The sequence below is a fragment of the Elephas maximus genome, chromosome 2 (genome assembly GCF_024166365.1).
Source record: "Elephas maximus indicus isolate mEleMax1 chromosome 2, mEleMax1 primary haplotype, whole genome shotgun sequence".
Classification (NCBI taxonomy): domain Eukaryota; kingdom Metazoa; phylum Chordata; class Mammalia; order Proboscidea; family Elephantidae; genus Elephas; species Elephas maximus.
The window spans coordinates 39,290,894-39,305,111 of record NC_064820.1 but is presented as its reverse complement, the minus strand read 5'-3'; the positions used below and the strand labels follow the sequence as shown (position 1 = coordinate 39,305,111).

The 14,218-nt window shown below is 47.1% G+C and overlaps 2 protein-coding genes across 3 annotated transcripts in view; one reads left to right on the top strand and one right to left on the bottom strand.

Moving 5' to 3' along the window:
* SLC45A2 (solute carrier family 45 member 2) overlaps nt 1-3,261 on the top strand; it is a 37,422-nt gene extending 34,161 nt beyond the window's left edge. Inside the window, exon 7 of one of the 2 annotated variants that reach the window (XM_049861954.1) lies at nt 3,037-3,261. In XM_049861954.1, the coding sequence (XP_049717911.1) occupies nt 3,037-3,261 (225 nt within the window). The remainder of the gene's footprint in view (nt 1-3,036) is intronic. The other variant, XM_049861947.1, reaches the window with a different exon arrangement.
* A 4,098-nt stretch (nt 3,262-7,359) lies between these two features.
* On the bottom strand, nt 7,360-12,537 carry RXFP3 (relaxin family peptide receptor 3). Its single transcript, XM_049861978.1, has one exon. The coding sequence runs from the start codon at nt 11,985-11,987 to the stop codon at nt 10,629-10,631; it is 1,359 nt and encodes a 452-aa protein (XP_049717935.1). The 5' UTR covers nt 11,988-12,537; the 3' UTR covers nt 7,360-10,628.
* Between the last annotated feature and the right edge of the window lie 1,681 nt (nt 12,538-14,218).

Below are 14,218 nucleotides of genomic sequence, written 5' to 3'. Positions count from 1 at the left end.
AGGAAACATCATTCAAACTCATAAAGGCTCAATTTAGCCATCAGCTACATGGGGGAAAAAATACTCACCTTATAGATTTGTAGGAAAATTAAAGTAATTGAGATAGTATAGCTAATGTTCTTTTATTTATTTTTTTTAATGGCAGTTGGTATTATTATTAGATGCCATGCAGTTGGTTCCAACTCATAGCGACCCTATGTACAACAGAATGAAACACCACCCAGTCCTGCTCCATCCTCACAGTCATTACTGTGTTTGAGCCCATTGTTGCCACCATTATATCAATACATCTTGTCGAGGGTCTGATGTCCTCCAAGGACTGGTCCCTCCTGATAACATGTCCATTTGTTTTTAGCTACTCGACTTTCAAGAGTAACTTTCAGAGTCTCTTCTGACATCTATCTCAGTCTTTTCTTTCTTTCCTATCCTTAATGACCTTTTGCTTTCTTCATGTATAATGTCCTTGATGTCATCCTACAGCTCATCTGATCTTTGGTCATTAGTGTTCAATGTGTCAAATCTATTCTTGAGATGGTCTCCAAATTCAGGTGGAATATACTTAAGGTAGTATTTTTGTTCTCTCGGACTTGTCCTAATTTTCTTCAGCTTGAACTTAAACTTACACATGAGCAATCAATGGTCTGTTCCTAAGTCAACCCCTGGCCTTGTTCTGACTAATGGTCTTGAGCTTTTCCATTGTCTCTTTCCAGAGATGTAGTTGATTTGATTCCTGTGTTTTCCATCCGGTGAGATCTGCATGTATAATTGCCATTTATGTTGTTGAAAAAAGGTATTTGCAAATGAAGAAATCATTAGTCTTGTAAAATTCTGTCATGTCATCTTGGGTGTTGTTTCTGTCACCAAGGCCATATATTCCAGTTACCGATCCTTCTTCGTTCCCAACTTTCACATTCCAGTCACCGGCAATTATCAGTGCATCTTGCCCACAAGTTTGATCAATTTCAGACTGTAAGTGTTGATGAAAATTTTCAATTTCCTCATCTTTGGCATTAGTGATTGGTGTGTCAATTTGAATAATAGTCCTATTAATTGGTCTTCTTTGTAGGTGTATGGATATTATCCTATCACTGACAGCGCTGTACTTCCTGATTGATCTTGAAATGTTCCTTTTGACTATGAATGTGATATCATTCCTCTTCGATTTGTCATTCCTGGCACAGTGGACCATATGATTGTCCGATTCAGCTCACTAATGCCTAGGATATTGGTGTTTTTCTTTCCACTTCATTTTTGATGACTTCCAATTTTCCTAGGTCCATACTTCATACATTCCACGTTCTGATTATTAATGGATGTTTGCAGCTGTTTCTTCTCAGTTTGAGTCATGCCACATCAGAAAATGAAGGTCCCAAGAGCTTTACATCATCCAGGTCATTACGGTTGACTTTACTTTGAGGGGCAATTCTTCCCCAGTCTTATTTTGAGTGCCTTCAAACCTGAGGGGCTCATCTTCTGTCACTATATCACTGTATCAGACAATATTCTGCTGCTATCCATAAGACTTTCACTGGCTGGTTTTTTTCAGAAGAAGAGCGACAGGTCCTTCTTCCTCATCTGCCTAAGTCTGGAAGCTCCACTGAAAACTGTCTACCGTGGATGACCTTCTGGTATTGAAATACCAGTCACATATCTTCCAGAGTCACAGCAACACGGATGCCCCCACAGTACAACAAACAGACAGACTCGTGGTCTGTTAATATGGGGGGATTGACAATAATATGTGCCATCTAGGGAGGTGGTAGAACAAAGTGAAATAACATGTGAAAGAACCTTGTACAAGGCCTGGCAAATAAGAGAAACCCAGGTAATGGCATTGTTATTAACCTGTTCAGACCAAATATCAAATATTTACTGAATGTTAACCAAATATTTTTATAGCAACCAAGTAACCATATTTTGAATGCTTGAATTTTTTTTTTTTATGTTGCTTCTCTTAAGTGTATCTGTGATTCAATATCCTTCTAAAAATGTTTGCAATTTTAACACAAAGGAAGAAAAGGAATGGGATATTTATTGAGTTTCTACTACATTGTTTTTTTTGGCCTCAGTGGTTAAGCACTCAGCTACTAAATAAAATGTTGGAAGTTTGAACTCACCCAGCTGCTACATGAGAGAAAGACCTAGTGATCTGCTCCTGTAAAGATTACAGCCTAGAAAACCATTTGGGGCTATTGAGCTCTGTCACATAGGGTCATTATGGGTCAGAATCGGCATGATGGCACACAACAACAGGGAGAGATATGGGAAGAAAGGCCTGGTGATCATCTTCTGTAAAGATTACAGCCAAGAAAATCCTATGGAACAGGTCTATTCTGTAACACACCAGGTCACCATCAGTTGAAATTGACTCAACGGCAATGGCTTTGTCTGGGTTTTTGGTTAAGGAGAGATAGTCGTGTATATATTAACCATTTAACCCTCATGTGCTAATTTTGGGATTTAAGATTTTGCGGCAAGCAAAGAAGATAATCTCAGGCAGGAGCATTGAGCTTCCTGATCAGGGGTCTGTAAACTATGACCCATGAATCATATATGACCTGCCACCTGGTTTTGTACATCCCACAAGCTAAGAATTATTAAAAAATTTTTAAATGGTTGAAAAAATAAAAAGGATAATATTTTGTGGTAAGTGAAAACTACCTGAAATTCAAATTTCACTGTCCATAAATAAAGCCATGCCAATTTGTTTACATATTGCCTGTAACTGCTTTTAGGTAATAATAATGAGAACTAAAAAAAAATGAGGTATTGGATTTACATCAGAACCAACTTGCAATGGAATCATCAGAATAGAACTCTGTCGTAAGTTGAGGACTACTTGTAGTTGTAACGGAGACCATATGACACACAAAGCTGAAAATTCTTACTATCTGAATCTTTACAGAACAGGTTTGCCGACCCTTGCCCTAAAAGCCAGATTCATGTAGATCCAATGCTGGGTTCCTATGCTTCCGTTGCAGAGGCCACAGGGCTGTTCCACGGAGACCCAATGCTGTTCTTATGCTTTCCTTGCAGAGGCGGCAGGCCTTGAGCGAGGGCCCAGACAGCAGTGAGAGAGGAAAGGGTGTGGACTGTGCTGCCCTCACCTCTATGGTACAGTTGGCTCAAATCCTAGTCGGAGGTGGCCTGGGCTTACTGGTCAACACAGCTGGAAGCGTCATTGTCGTGGTGATCACAGCCTCTTCGGTGGCACTGATCGGCTGTTGTTTTGTGGCTCTCTTTGTGAGATACGTGGATTGAATCAATAAAGAGACATTGACCCTGACCTCAGACACAGAGAAGCATGTGTCAATGAGGAAACAATCTTTTTTGTAACTCTACATTGCTCTGATCTGCCCATAGATATTCCTCTGCCTGCTCTTGACTTTCAGCCAGTCCTCTGCACAATGACCCCCATATTTCAGATACAAGACTGGGCAATGCCTCCCTCACTGGTGGCAAAGGGTATGTGTGGTTGGTACCATGTATACACACCTTTTTCATTGCATCTGAGGGCAGATGAATGGGGAGACAGAGTCCGTTTTCTATGGGACATTTCAGGCCTGAGAGGCAGGCTGATTCTACCTATGTGATTTCTTCTATGATGTGATTTTTTTTTTTTAACCTGGGGTCCGTATATGGTCTGGTGGCCGTATTTTTCATCAAATTTACCACTACTGTAAGTATTGCTGCTTTACGATATCCCCAAAAAGTCTGCTTGAACATCTTCTCATGCTAGGAAATTCATTACTTTAAAACAGCTCATTATATTGGCACACAGTGGAGTTCTTTTCCTCTAGCTTGTGGCCTTGTTCCATCCTCTGGAGTCATTATGAAACTTTTTCAAAAACAGGTTTTCTATTTTTCCTATGCTCATCTCTTTTCTCTAGCCATATCTCTTCTCACGTTGTGAGGTTCTCAGCACCTCAAGAAAGAGACTGGCTTAAAGATAGAAAGATCATGAACTTTGGAGCCAGGCTGGCTCTGAATCCTGACTTTGTCCATCTCCAGCAAATAACTTAACGTCCCCAAGCTTCACTTGCTCATCTACACAATTGGGATAATAATTCCTAACTCAGAAAGTTATGACAATTAGTAATACATGACACTGAATGCTTAAGACTATTCTTTTTCTTTTTAATAACAATGTTTTATTGTGTCTTTGGTGAAGGTTTACACAGTAGTTTAGGTTCCCACTCAAGAATTTATACAGAAATTCTTCAGTAACATTGGTTACATTCTTCACAATTTGTGAACATTCTCAGTACTTCCGTTCTGGTTTTTCTGTTTCCATTAATCTAGCTTCCCTGCCCCCTTACATTTTTATCTTTGTTTTAAAGTACTTGTTGACCATTTGATCTCATATAGGTGATTTTTTTAAAAGAATAGAGTACACATGGGTGATAGTCTTTATTTTGTGAGCCAATCTGTTGTTTAGCTACAAGATGACCTCAGGGGCTAGTTTCAGCTCAAGGTTTAAAGAATATCTCAGAGCAATAGTCTTGGGGAGTCCTCCAGTCTCAATCAGTCCAGTAAGTCTGTTTTTCTTGTTGTTTTTACAAATTTGAGATTCTGTTCTACATTTTTCTCCCATTCTCTCAGTGTCCATCTCTCGTGCCCTTGATCAGAAGGGTCAGTAGTGGGAGCTGAACACCATCTAGTTCTTCTGGTCTCGGGGTAGAAGAGGTCATGGTTCATGTAGACTATTAGTCCTGTAGACTAGTTTCTTCTTCGAGTCTTTGGTTTCCTTCTACTGCTTACCACTATTTCTAAATGTTTTACCTGTGATAACACAGCAACTTTGGGAGTGGGTGCTATTATAGATCTCCATTTTTTAGACGAGGAAACGAAGACTGAGAGGGGCTACATATTCATCTGAATACACAACTCATAAGTGGCAGCACTGGGCTTTGAACCCAAGCGCTCTGGCTCCATGGCTTCCTGTATGAACAGGGCTTAGCCTGGTGGCCGGCCTTTGATCCATGCTTGATAGCTAATGTTACAATTGTTAAAGGTTCATCATCCTGTGCCCTGATCCCGATCTGCTCCTGTCCTTAAGTGTTTGCTTGCACTACTTGGAATGTAGCTTGACTAGTGCAAAATGGAGATTTGCCCAAGTGTTTCTACAGGTCAAAACATTGACATCGTTCCTTCTCTTGCCTCATCTTTTGAATCCGGTCGATGGTCAGTGCCTCAGATGAAGTTCTATCTTTACTGAAATCTTTGGTGCTGAAAGGGAATTTGGAGAAAGCAAATGAGCTGCCTTTGAGAACTGAGGCATTTGGGAATTGAGGTGTTGCTCTTGTTTACCTTGTGCCTGGTAAAATGGATAAGTGAGGTAGCATGGCCAGCCCCTGTATCAGCTCATTTGAGGTAGTGGTCCTGAGGAAAGGAAGCTTGCTCTGGTTCTCGTGAAGGCTCTTGGTCACCTTTCACAAAACTGTTGGGTGAAATGAATAAGGAGGATGGCCCACCCCTAACACTTGCAGGGCCTAGAACAAGAGTAGGAACAGCGATCCAACCGTCCATAGTCCATCCCCAACCCTCCCTGGCCCACTCTTAGTGCTGTCCAGCACTGGATAAGTCTTTGTGTGCACTTTGGTGTGGGCACCACAAACTGCATCCACAACTTCCCCACCCCTCTACCCTCCACCAGGCCTGCAGCAGCCACCCTTAGCCAGCCCTCTGACCTGGGTGCACAGACTCTGCAGAGCGGTCAGTTCTCTGGAAGATGGACTTGAGAAGGGGCCCACGAAAGTGTTGGAAATAGACTCAGGAACGTTTGGATGGGGAATTCTGAGGTCCCAGGTAATCTAGAAGGCCGAGGGGTGGGGGCACAGGGTCCAGGCAGCGCTGTGGATTGCTTGCCATGTGGGGAAGGGCACAGCTGGAGGGGAAACAGAGTAGAGCCCTCTAGTGGTGAAACCTGGGGCAGGGACCTTGGCTGCCCAGGTCCCAGGGAAATCCAGAAAACCATCACCCTAAGAGCGCTGTCAGAGAGCAGATCTATTGCCTTCTGCACTGCAGTCTCTTTCTCCTTCCCAGCCTCTCCAATGGTCTCAAAAAGAAGCTGACTCCCAGTTCCCTCGCACACATTCTTTCTGCAGCTCCTGCTTGGGCTTCCAGGTTGCTGCTGTGATTCTCCTGATTGCCTCCTTTTTGTTCAGAAAGCCCGCTCTCTGTTGCTATCTGGTTACCATAACTGTGACTAAAGCAATGTGGGGCTGGACATTCGGAGCACCCCTGCAGATCTGGCTCCTTCTGGTTTGTGTGTGTGTGGGGGGGGGTACGGGGTAGGGGGAGGTCGGGAGCTTACACTAAAGTGGTCACGCCTTCCTGCCAACTGTCGCCACCTGCTGGTCACACACACACACACACACACACACACACACACACACACACACACACACACACACACACACACACAGAACCAAACCCCAAACCCAAACTCAATACCATCAAGTCAATTCCGACTCTTAGCAACCCTGTAGGACAGAGTAGAACTGCCCCATAGAGTTTCCAAGGAGCGCCTGGAGGATCTGAACTGCCGACCCTTTGGTTAGCAGCCTTAATACTTAGCCACTACACCACCAGGGTTTCCACTTACTTATCCAGGCTCCTGCCCTTTAGCCCATTCTGGTGCTTTCCAGGCAAGGTTGGGCTGATTTCTTAGAGGCGGAAGTGCTATTGTTTCACTGGTCAGCGTCCGAGCCTCCGCTCCCCTTTTCTAATTTCCCGCCCACCTTCAGGGCCCCTGCGCTCTATTAGTATATTCACATACTTTTTAAAGGACAGATGTAAAAACTCCTCCTCTCTTCTCCAGTCACGGTTCCTCCCTCTCCCCCCACCAACGCTATCGCCCATCCCGGAGAGGAGAGGTCCTGACTGACTTCTTGGAGAAGTGATCAGGGAAAACCCCTGCTCTCAATCCCACTGAAACGTGGGCAAATGCTCAGAGCACTCCCTGTGACTCAGAGATCCACATTGTAAGAGAAACGTCACTGTTTCACCTACCTGTCCTTGGCCTCTGTAAAGTTGAGAAACAGAATCTTCTGCATAGTTCCATGTTTATTTCCTGACCAATGCTCCAAGGACAGTTCAGGTGTTTGAAGATTGTGAAATGAATGGATGAAATGAATGGTGCCCTACAGCCGAGGGACATCTGACCTGGACCCCCAAGAAGTCAAAAGCAATCATCTCGGGTCAATCACGGGGCATGGTCTTTATTACAAGTGAAGCTCTTTCAGCTGGAACATTGGATGGCCTACTGAGGAAGTGCCAGCCCCCCCCACCCCCCCACACTCAAATATTCAAACACTTTAATGATTTAACTCAACTCCACCAAAGTTTGAATCGGTAGGTAGAATCCAATTTAAAAAGCGTTTAACCACCTTTGGGAACTCAAATACTTGTTCTGAGTATGCCAATGACATGTCCTTCTCTGAGAGAAAATGTCTAACTTCTGGGTAAATAAAACAACTGCCGGGGCACCAAAATTCTTAGTAGAAATCCTGGAAAATTCCGGATGCCTGGACAGCAGGTAGGAGAAAGGGAAGCCACTCTGCTTTACTTCCGTCTTTCCCCACCACGCGCCTGATATTCCTACCTCAAAGCCTTTGACTATTGCAGTTCTTTGGCTTTGAATGTCCTCCCTCTCCTCCATTTCTGCCTGTCTACATTGTATCCATATTTCTAGGTCCCTCTCAAATACGACTTTGACCAAGAAGTGTCTGATCGCCCACAGCACCTTCTTTTAGCCTTACTGAGACATTCAAGTCATTGCTTCCCATCTTTAGTTACTTGTGTTCATGGCTGTCACTCCTAAATGCAGAAGTCAGGGATGAGTCTGGTTCATCTATGGGATCCCAGCTCCCAGCACAAGGCTAGGTACACAATAGGCATTCAGAAAGTAATTGTTCATTTCAACCAATTTAACCATTTTCTTGTTAACTCTTTTGTCCTTGTGGTAGACAGAAGTCATGATATTTGCTCTCTTCCACCATGTTCTCAGAGCCCTCAGGTTTGGTTGGAGACAAAGTACTACTTTCATAGAAAAAAAATTTTTTTTCGCTGAAGGAATTGCCTCCTGCCTTTCCTTCTCTTTTTCTAGTGCCCAATATAATAGAAGCATGCCCTTCAACATACTTTTCTAAGAATCCTCGTCTGCCCACAAGTCATTTTATGGTCAAAATTGAAATGGCAAGTTGCTTTAATAAAGTGAATTCCTCGATGAGAGTCTAATATTGATGTATTCTTTCCGGGTATTTACTTTTTCATTTATTTTGTATTTGGAGGATATGGGGGTGGGGGGGCTTACATTTCAATCCTTGTTGGCTTGATTACTCTTCAGTATCAATATATTTTCTTCCCCAAAGGTAAAGAAAGTCCAATTCAATGACTTTAAAACAAAAGCACCATTTGGTTTTCTAAAAGCTAAATTCTCCAGACCGCTCAGGATTGACGAGGTCAGGAAGTCTTTGTTTTTGTGGCAAGGTATGATTATTTAGTAATTATCTAACAAGTCGGAATCGACTCGAGGGTACTGGGTCTGGGTATCTTACAGAAAGTGGAACAAGGAATGCTGGGGCTATAGATCCCACATTTTGAGTCTTAAATCTCAGTTCTAGACACTACAGGAGATTTCCAGCAAAATTACTAAACAATTCCACAGTTCAAGAGTCTATTTAAGCAGACATGGTTTTATAATAATTATTTATTGTATTAAAATAGCCACCCCAGTAGGTGCCTGCCTTGCTGGTTTCTTTACCCCCTACCAACGTTGCCCCAGAGGACAGTAGCACATCAGTCAAAGCTGGCATGGCAGTGGGTGCTTAATGTTTGACTCCAGTTTTCTGAGCAGCCTCAAGAAAGGACATTGTGACAATTTCAACATCTTAAATTGCTGCAACCAGGACAGAGTTGGAGCCCTGGTAGCGTAGTGGTTGAGAGCTTGGCTGCTAACCAAAAGGCTGACAGTTTGAATCCACCAGTCACTCCTTGGCAACCCTATTGGGCAGTTCTACTCTGTCCTATAGGGTCACTATGAGTTGGCATCCACTGCAGGGCAACAGATTTTTCAGGACAGAGTTGTCTGAGAAATGTGAGACACTCTTTAGTGGGACCCCATAGATGGTCTGGGGGATAGGGAAGAATTCATGAAGCATGCTCAGTGCAGAAAGCACTCTTTAGAATAAATGGAACTTGGCTAAGGTAGTGTGCCCTACGGGTATTCTTATCCACCACCTTCTCTTATCAGCAATATGAGTAACAAAGAACCCCACGCCCCCCACAACGGGCTCTAGAGGACGCTCTTCCCTTTAGGGAAGTTCTACATGAGCTAGAAAGAAATTCGTTCGCGGTCTTCCATCCCCTTCCCACCCCACACTTCCTCTTGAAAGATCAGACTCCAACTTCTAGGTATTCCGTTTCCAGGAATTCCCTGAGCATTCTTACAGCATCTCTTGCTTTTATACCCAAACCTACAAAGCAAAAAACACCTAGCCATCCCTCTACACGCTGCTCCAGGGAGGGCCTCAGCCAAAAAGTCATCCCAATTCTTAAAGAGTGAGGGGGAGGGGCTGCAGAGAAGTCCCCACTTCCAGTAGCTTGTCTATTCTGAGCTTTTCAAGTTGTTCCTGGGCCCAGCTCACCAGCAGAGCGTGGCAATCAAAGCACGCAGTCTCTCTGGGCACTTAGCCAGCCCTCAGGGGAAGCAGGGCGCCCAGGCTCCCAGCACCCGGGGCTCTCCGCTTCCTGCTCTCGTACCAGTGGAGCGCATGAGGCTAGTTTTCCTTCAGGGGCAGCAGCCTGAAGAGCTCTTTCCACTGAGGCTCCGTAATCACACAGCGTCCGCTCCCTCCCGCAGCAGAGCCACTCCCCGGCGAATCTCTCTCTCCCTAGGGACAGTTGTTTTGCCTCCAGAGGCATCTGAGTGCAGAGGCATGGCAAAGAGTCGCGGTTTCCCTGTCTGGGGTGGTAGGAGATAACAATGGCCACATAGAAGTTGCCTCTCCTCCGCCATTTCTCCTTGGGCGGACCAAGAATGCCAACCTTTCTCCCAACTCCAAAAAAGTTTCTTGCCTCCAAATCTTAGACTCCTGGGGCTGACACACCTCAAGTCAAGCCTTAGCGCTGCGGCAGGCTCGAGAGCTAACGCGCAAAGGAGAGGTCTGTGGGCGGGTCCCCGGCTGGATGCACCCTGAGGGCCCTCGCCAAGGGCTTTGTAAAATCTGTACAATAAATGCACTTGATCAGCAGCGCGCGACTTGGCTGAGCCCCACCCTTCGCCCCATTTCTCTCTTTTTCCAATACTTCTCTCCGCCTTTGGGCTCTCCCACACTTCAACGTGGTCAGCTTGAGGAGTGGATGGCGTGGAGGGGCTGGGGGCTGGTGGCCTGGTCCTCTGGGGCAGACCTCAGGCGCTTTGCTCTCCTCACCAGGTCTAGCATCTCTCCCCACCAGAGAAAGGCCCTTGGCAATCTCACAGGTTCATCCTCCTCGCTTGCCTCCATCCTTGTCCCACCTACCCTTGACCAAGAAGCCCTGCCAACCTGCCCTTATCTGCCCTCCCCTTACCCTGCCTGGAAAACCACCTTGGCGGTGACTGCGCGCCCTCAGCCTCTGCAGCTTCAGGAGGAGCTGCTGGGCAGCAGGTCGCAGTGCCCTCCGCTGTAGACCACCACGCCCGGCGGGTAATAGAGCAGGTCCGGCTCCGCGGCTGCCTGCAGCGGCGCCAGGGCTTGCAGTCCCTGATCCTCAGGCTCGGGCTTGGTGGTGGCTGTGAAGGGGCGCATGCTGGTGAGCGAAGGAGACGCGATGCGCCACAGCAGGCTCTTGAGCGCCTTGCGGAACTCGCGGCGCACCAAGCAGTAGAGGATCGGGTTGAGGCAGCTGTTGCAGTGAGCCAGGCACACGCTCAAAGGGTGCGCGTACTGGTGAAAGACGAAGTACTCGTTGCTGAAGGGCACTGCGTCGAGCTTGATGAGGATGCCCCAGGCGGTGACCATCTGGTTGGGCAGCCAACACAGGAAGAAGGACAGGACCACGATGGTCACCGATTTGGTGACTTTGGACCTTCTCCGGGCGCTGGCTTCAGCCAGGCCTCCCCCGGACGCCACGGCTCCGCCAGGGGCCCCCGCCACGCGGCGGTGGGAGATGAAGCGTACCAGCAGCAGGTAGCACAGGCTGATGATGGCCAGCGGCAGCACGAAGCCCAGCAGCACCTTCTGCGTGTGGTAGAGGCCCAACCAGAACTGCCTGTCCCCCGGCCGCAGCTGGTCGTGGAAGCGCACCAGGCACAGCTCTTCTCCCAGCACCTTGGTCGTGGAGGCGAAGATGGCATTGGGCAACGAGGCCAGCGTGGCTGAGGCCCAGATCAACACACACAGCGCCTTGGTCGAGAAGCAGCAGCTGTCCTCCAAGCTCAGGCCGCAGCAGCTGTCCTCCAAGCTCAGGCCGCAGCAGCTGCCCGGGCTGTGCCCTTGGGTCCGGTGGCTCTTGAGAGCTGAGGCCACAGAGTAGTAGCGTGCTACACTCATGGCGGTGAGGAAGAAGACGCTGGCGTACATGTTTAGGGACGACATGATGGACACAATCTTACACATGGCCTTGCCGAAGGGCCATTTGAAGTCAAGCGCGCTCTCCACAGCCCAGATCGGCAGGGTGAGCACGAACAGGAAGTCGGTCAAAGCCAGGTTGGTGACGAAGAGGTTGATGGAGGACTTGCGCCAGCCCTGCTTGCTCTTCATCAGGTAGAGCACCAGTAGGTTGCCCGCCAACCCCACCGCGCAAACCACCGAGTAGACCACAACGATGAGGATCCGCAGCCCCCCGCCGCTGCCCGCGCGGTCCGGCAACTCCAGTCCCAGCTCCCACCACCAGTCCTTGAGCTGCAGCGAAGCGTTGCCACTCGCATTGCCCGCCTCTAGAATGTCCGGAATCAGAGTGAGGAAATCTGCGAGCTCGTCCCCGCCAGTCGCCTCATTCATGGTGGCCACCGTGGCGGGTGTGCAGCGGCCCCTAGGTAATATTCCAAGGGAAAAGACCTAAGGAAGTTCGGCTTGTCCGGGGTGCCGCTCCCGGGGCGAGGGCGCAGGGGGTGGGAGCTGAAAGCAGCCGCTGAAGATAGCGCCCAGGAACTGGGTGCCAAGCGCGTCCTGGACGCGGGCGCCCAGAACGCTGCGTTGCTTGCAGGAGTTGAGCTCACAGGGTCTGCTAGAAGAAGAGTGCAGCTGGTACCGTAAACCGCCTGCCGGTCCAGGAGCTCTCAGGCCGGGTCCCTCTTGTAGGACTCAGACTCAGAACCCCCTCCGTTTCCCGCTGTCACTTGGGCACTGGTGCGTAACCCACCTGGCTGCTCAGGAGCGTGATTCGAGATCGCTCCTTCTCTTTTCAAATACCTTTGTCGGTTTCCTCAGCTACTGCTTGGGTGAGGTTTCTGCTCTTTGAGAGAAAAAGAGAGGCCGGTGCGTTTCGTCCACATCGCTCTGACTGCCTGGAGATCTGTCGGTGTCGCCCTCACTCTCCTGTGTCTCCGTCTCTCCTCGTTGTCAACTCCTAGTGAGTTGCGAGAGTCACTCGAAGGAGTTATAGTCACACGCCCCCCCCCCCCCAAAGCGGCGGGTCACAGGCTCCCAAGGAGCATGCGTGCCCACCAAGCGGAGAAAGGGGGCGCTTTCCGAGGTGCTGAAGCCCTCCGCGCCTGCCGCCGCGAAGGGGAGCTGAACAGCAGGCAAAGCCCACCAGCTAATTTCCTTTTTTTAAATTCAGTTTCAGAAGGCAATCGTCGTGCCTGCTTATTTTCATGTGTTGCTGGAGAAAGTCTGCTTTGATTTCCGTCTTCCTTTCTTATTACCAAAATTACGGTTAGAATTTTTTTTCTTCCTCACTCCCAATTGTTCTTTGAAATCTCTTCCATTTGATGAAAGATGGTTCTAAAAATATGGGATTCTCTTTCCATTTTTCTTTTGGAAAGCAATGATAGTGACCTCTTTTCAGCGTCCAGACTCTAAATCAGATGATAAGCTCTTACTGAATATACAAACACAAGCTCCACTCCCCCTTCGTTAATCAGCTAAGCACTTTATCTGATGTCTGTCAGGTTTTCGAGGGTCTCTGCATAACAGAACTCTACATTTAATTGTTGCCGTGTTCTTTGGTGTATTCTGAGAAGGGGCGCTAAACAGAGCATGTCACTGATGGGCGGACTTCTCACGCCTTAAATACCACGTGTCTAGCCTAAGCTTGCCAACAAGCTGTTCACTCACATACACCCTGCACTCTCTTTACCTTGATGCAGATGGTTGTTATTGGACCTCCCCCACACCGTTTATATCAGAGCTCTTTTTAGGTGTCTCTCAGACCAACGGAAGTCAATTCTAAGGACTTATCTAAGTTCCTCCTGGGGAAAGGAACGAGGGGAAACTTCTCAAGTTTCTGGTTATTAAATGTCAGATAAACTTCTGTGGTGTAAATTACACTTTGTAGGATGGACTTAAGAAATTTGAAATGTTTTCCTTATGACCTGTGACCAGAAGTATCTTAAGCATATTTGTCCTCACTCATGGGGCAATGCAGATCTCACAGCTTTACTTACGGAGCTAAAAAGGCTGTGACCTTAAAAAAGAGGAAATAGAAAACACTTAGGAAAAAAGAAATATGGTATCCAAAACATAAAAAGGAACTGAAGCAATCATTTATTCTAAAGAGAAACTACTTCACTATAGATGCTGGACTACTCAATTTTCCCACTAGAGGGCACTAAGGCTTTAAAAAAAAAAGGGCTTTAGTAAAGCCAAAAATAAACTACCTTCTTCAACCCGTTCTTATCTGGAGAAGCTCAGCCCTGCCCTGATAATTCCACCCAACACCACAGGTTGCTTCGATGGACACTTCTCATCCCTGTTTTAGTGGCCTGACTTTCAAGCTCATTTTCCATGTTTAGTTTTTACTACTTCCTTCTCCAGCAAAGTTTTATCTCTGTCTTTACAACCATTTATGATCAGAACTCTTACCAGGTGTTTCTCAGGCCAATGGAAGTCAGTTATAAGGAATCATCTAAGCTCCTTCTGGTGAACAGAACCAGGGGAAACAATTCTGTTTATAAACAGTTGTAGCAGTACATCAACAGGGAACCGCCAGAAATTGAGGTTGGATTCAGGAGAGAACGTGGAACAAGGGATATCATTGCTGATGTCAGATAGATCTCGGCTGAAAGCAG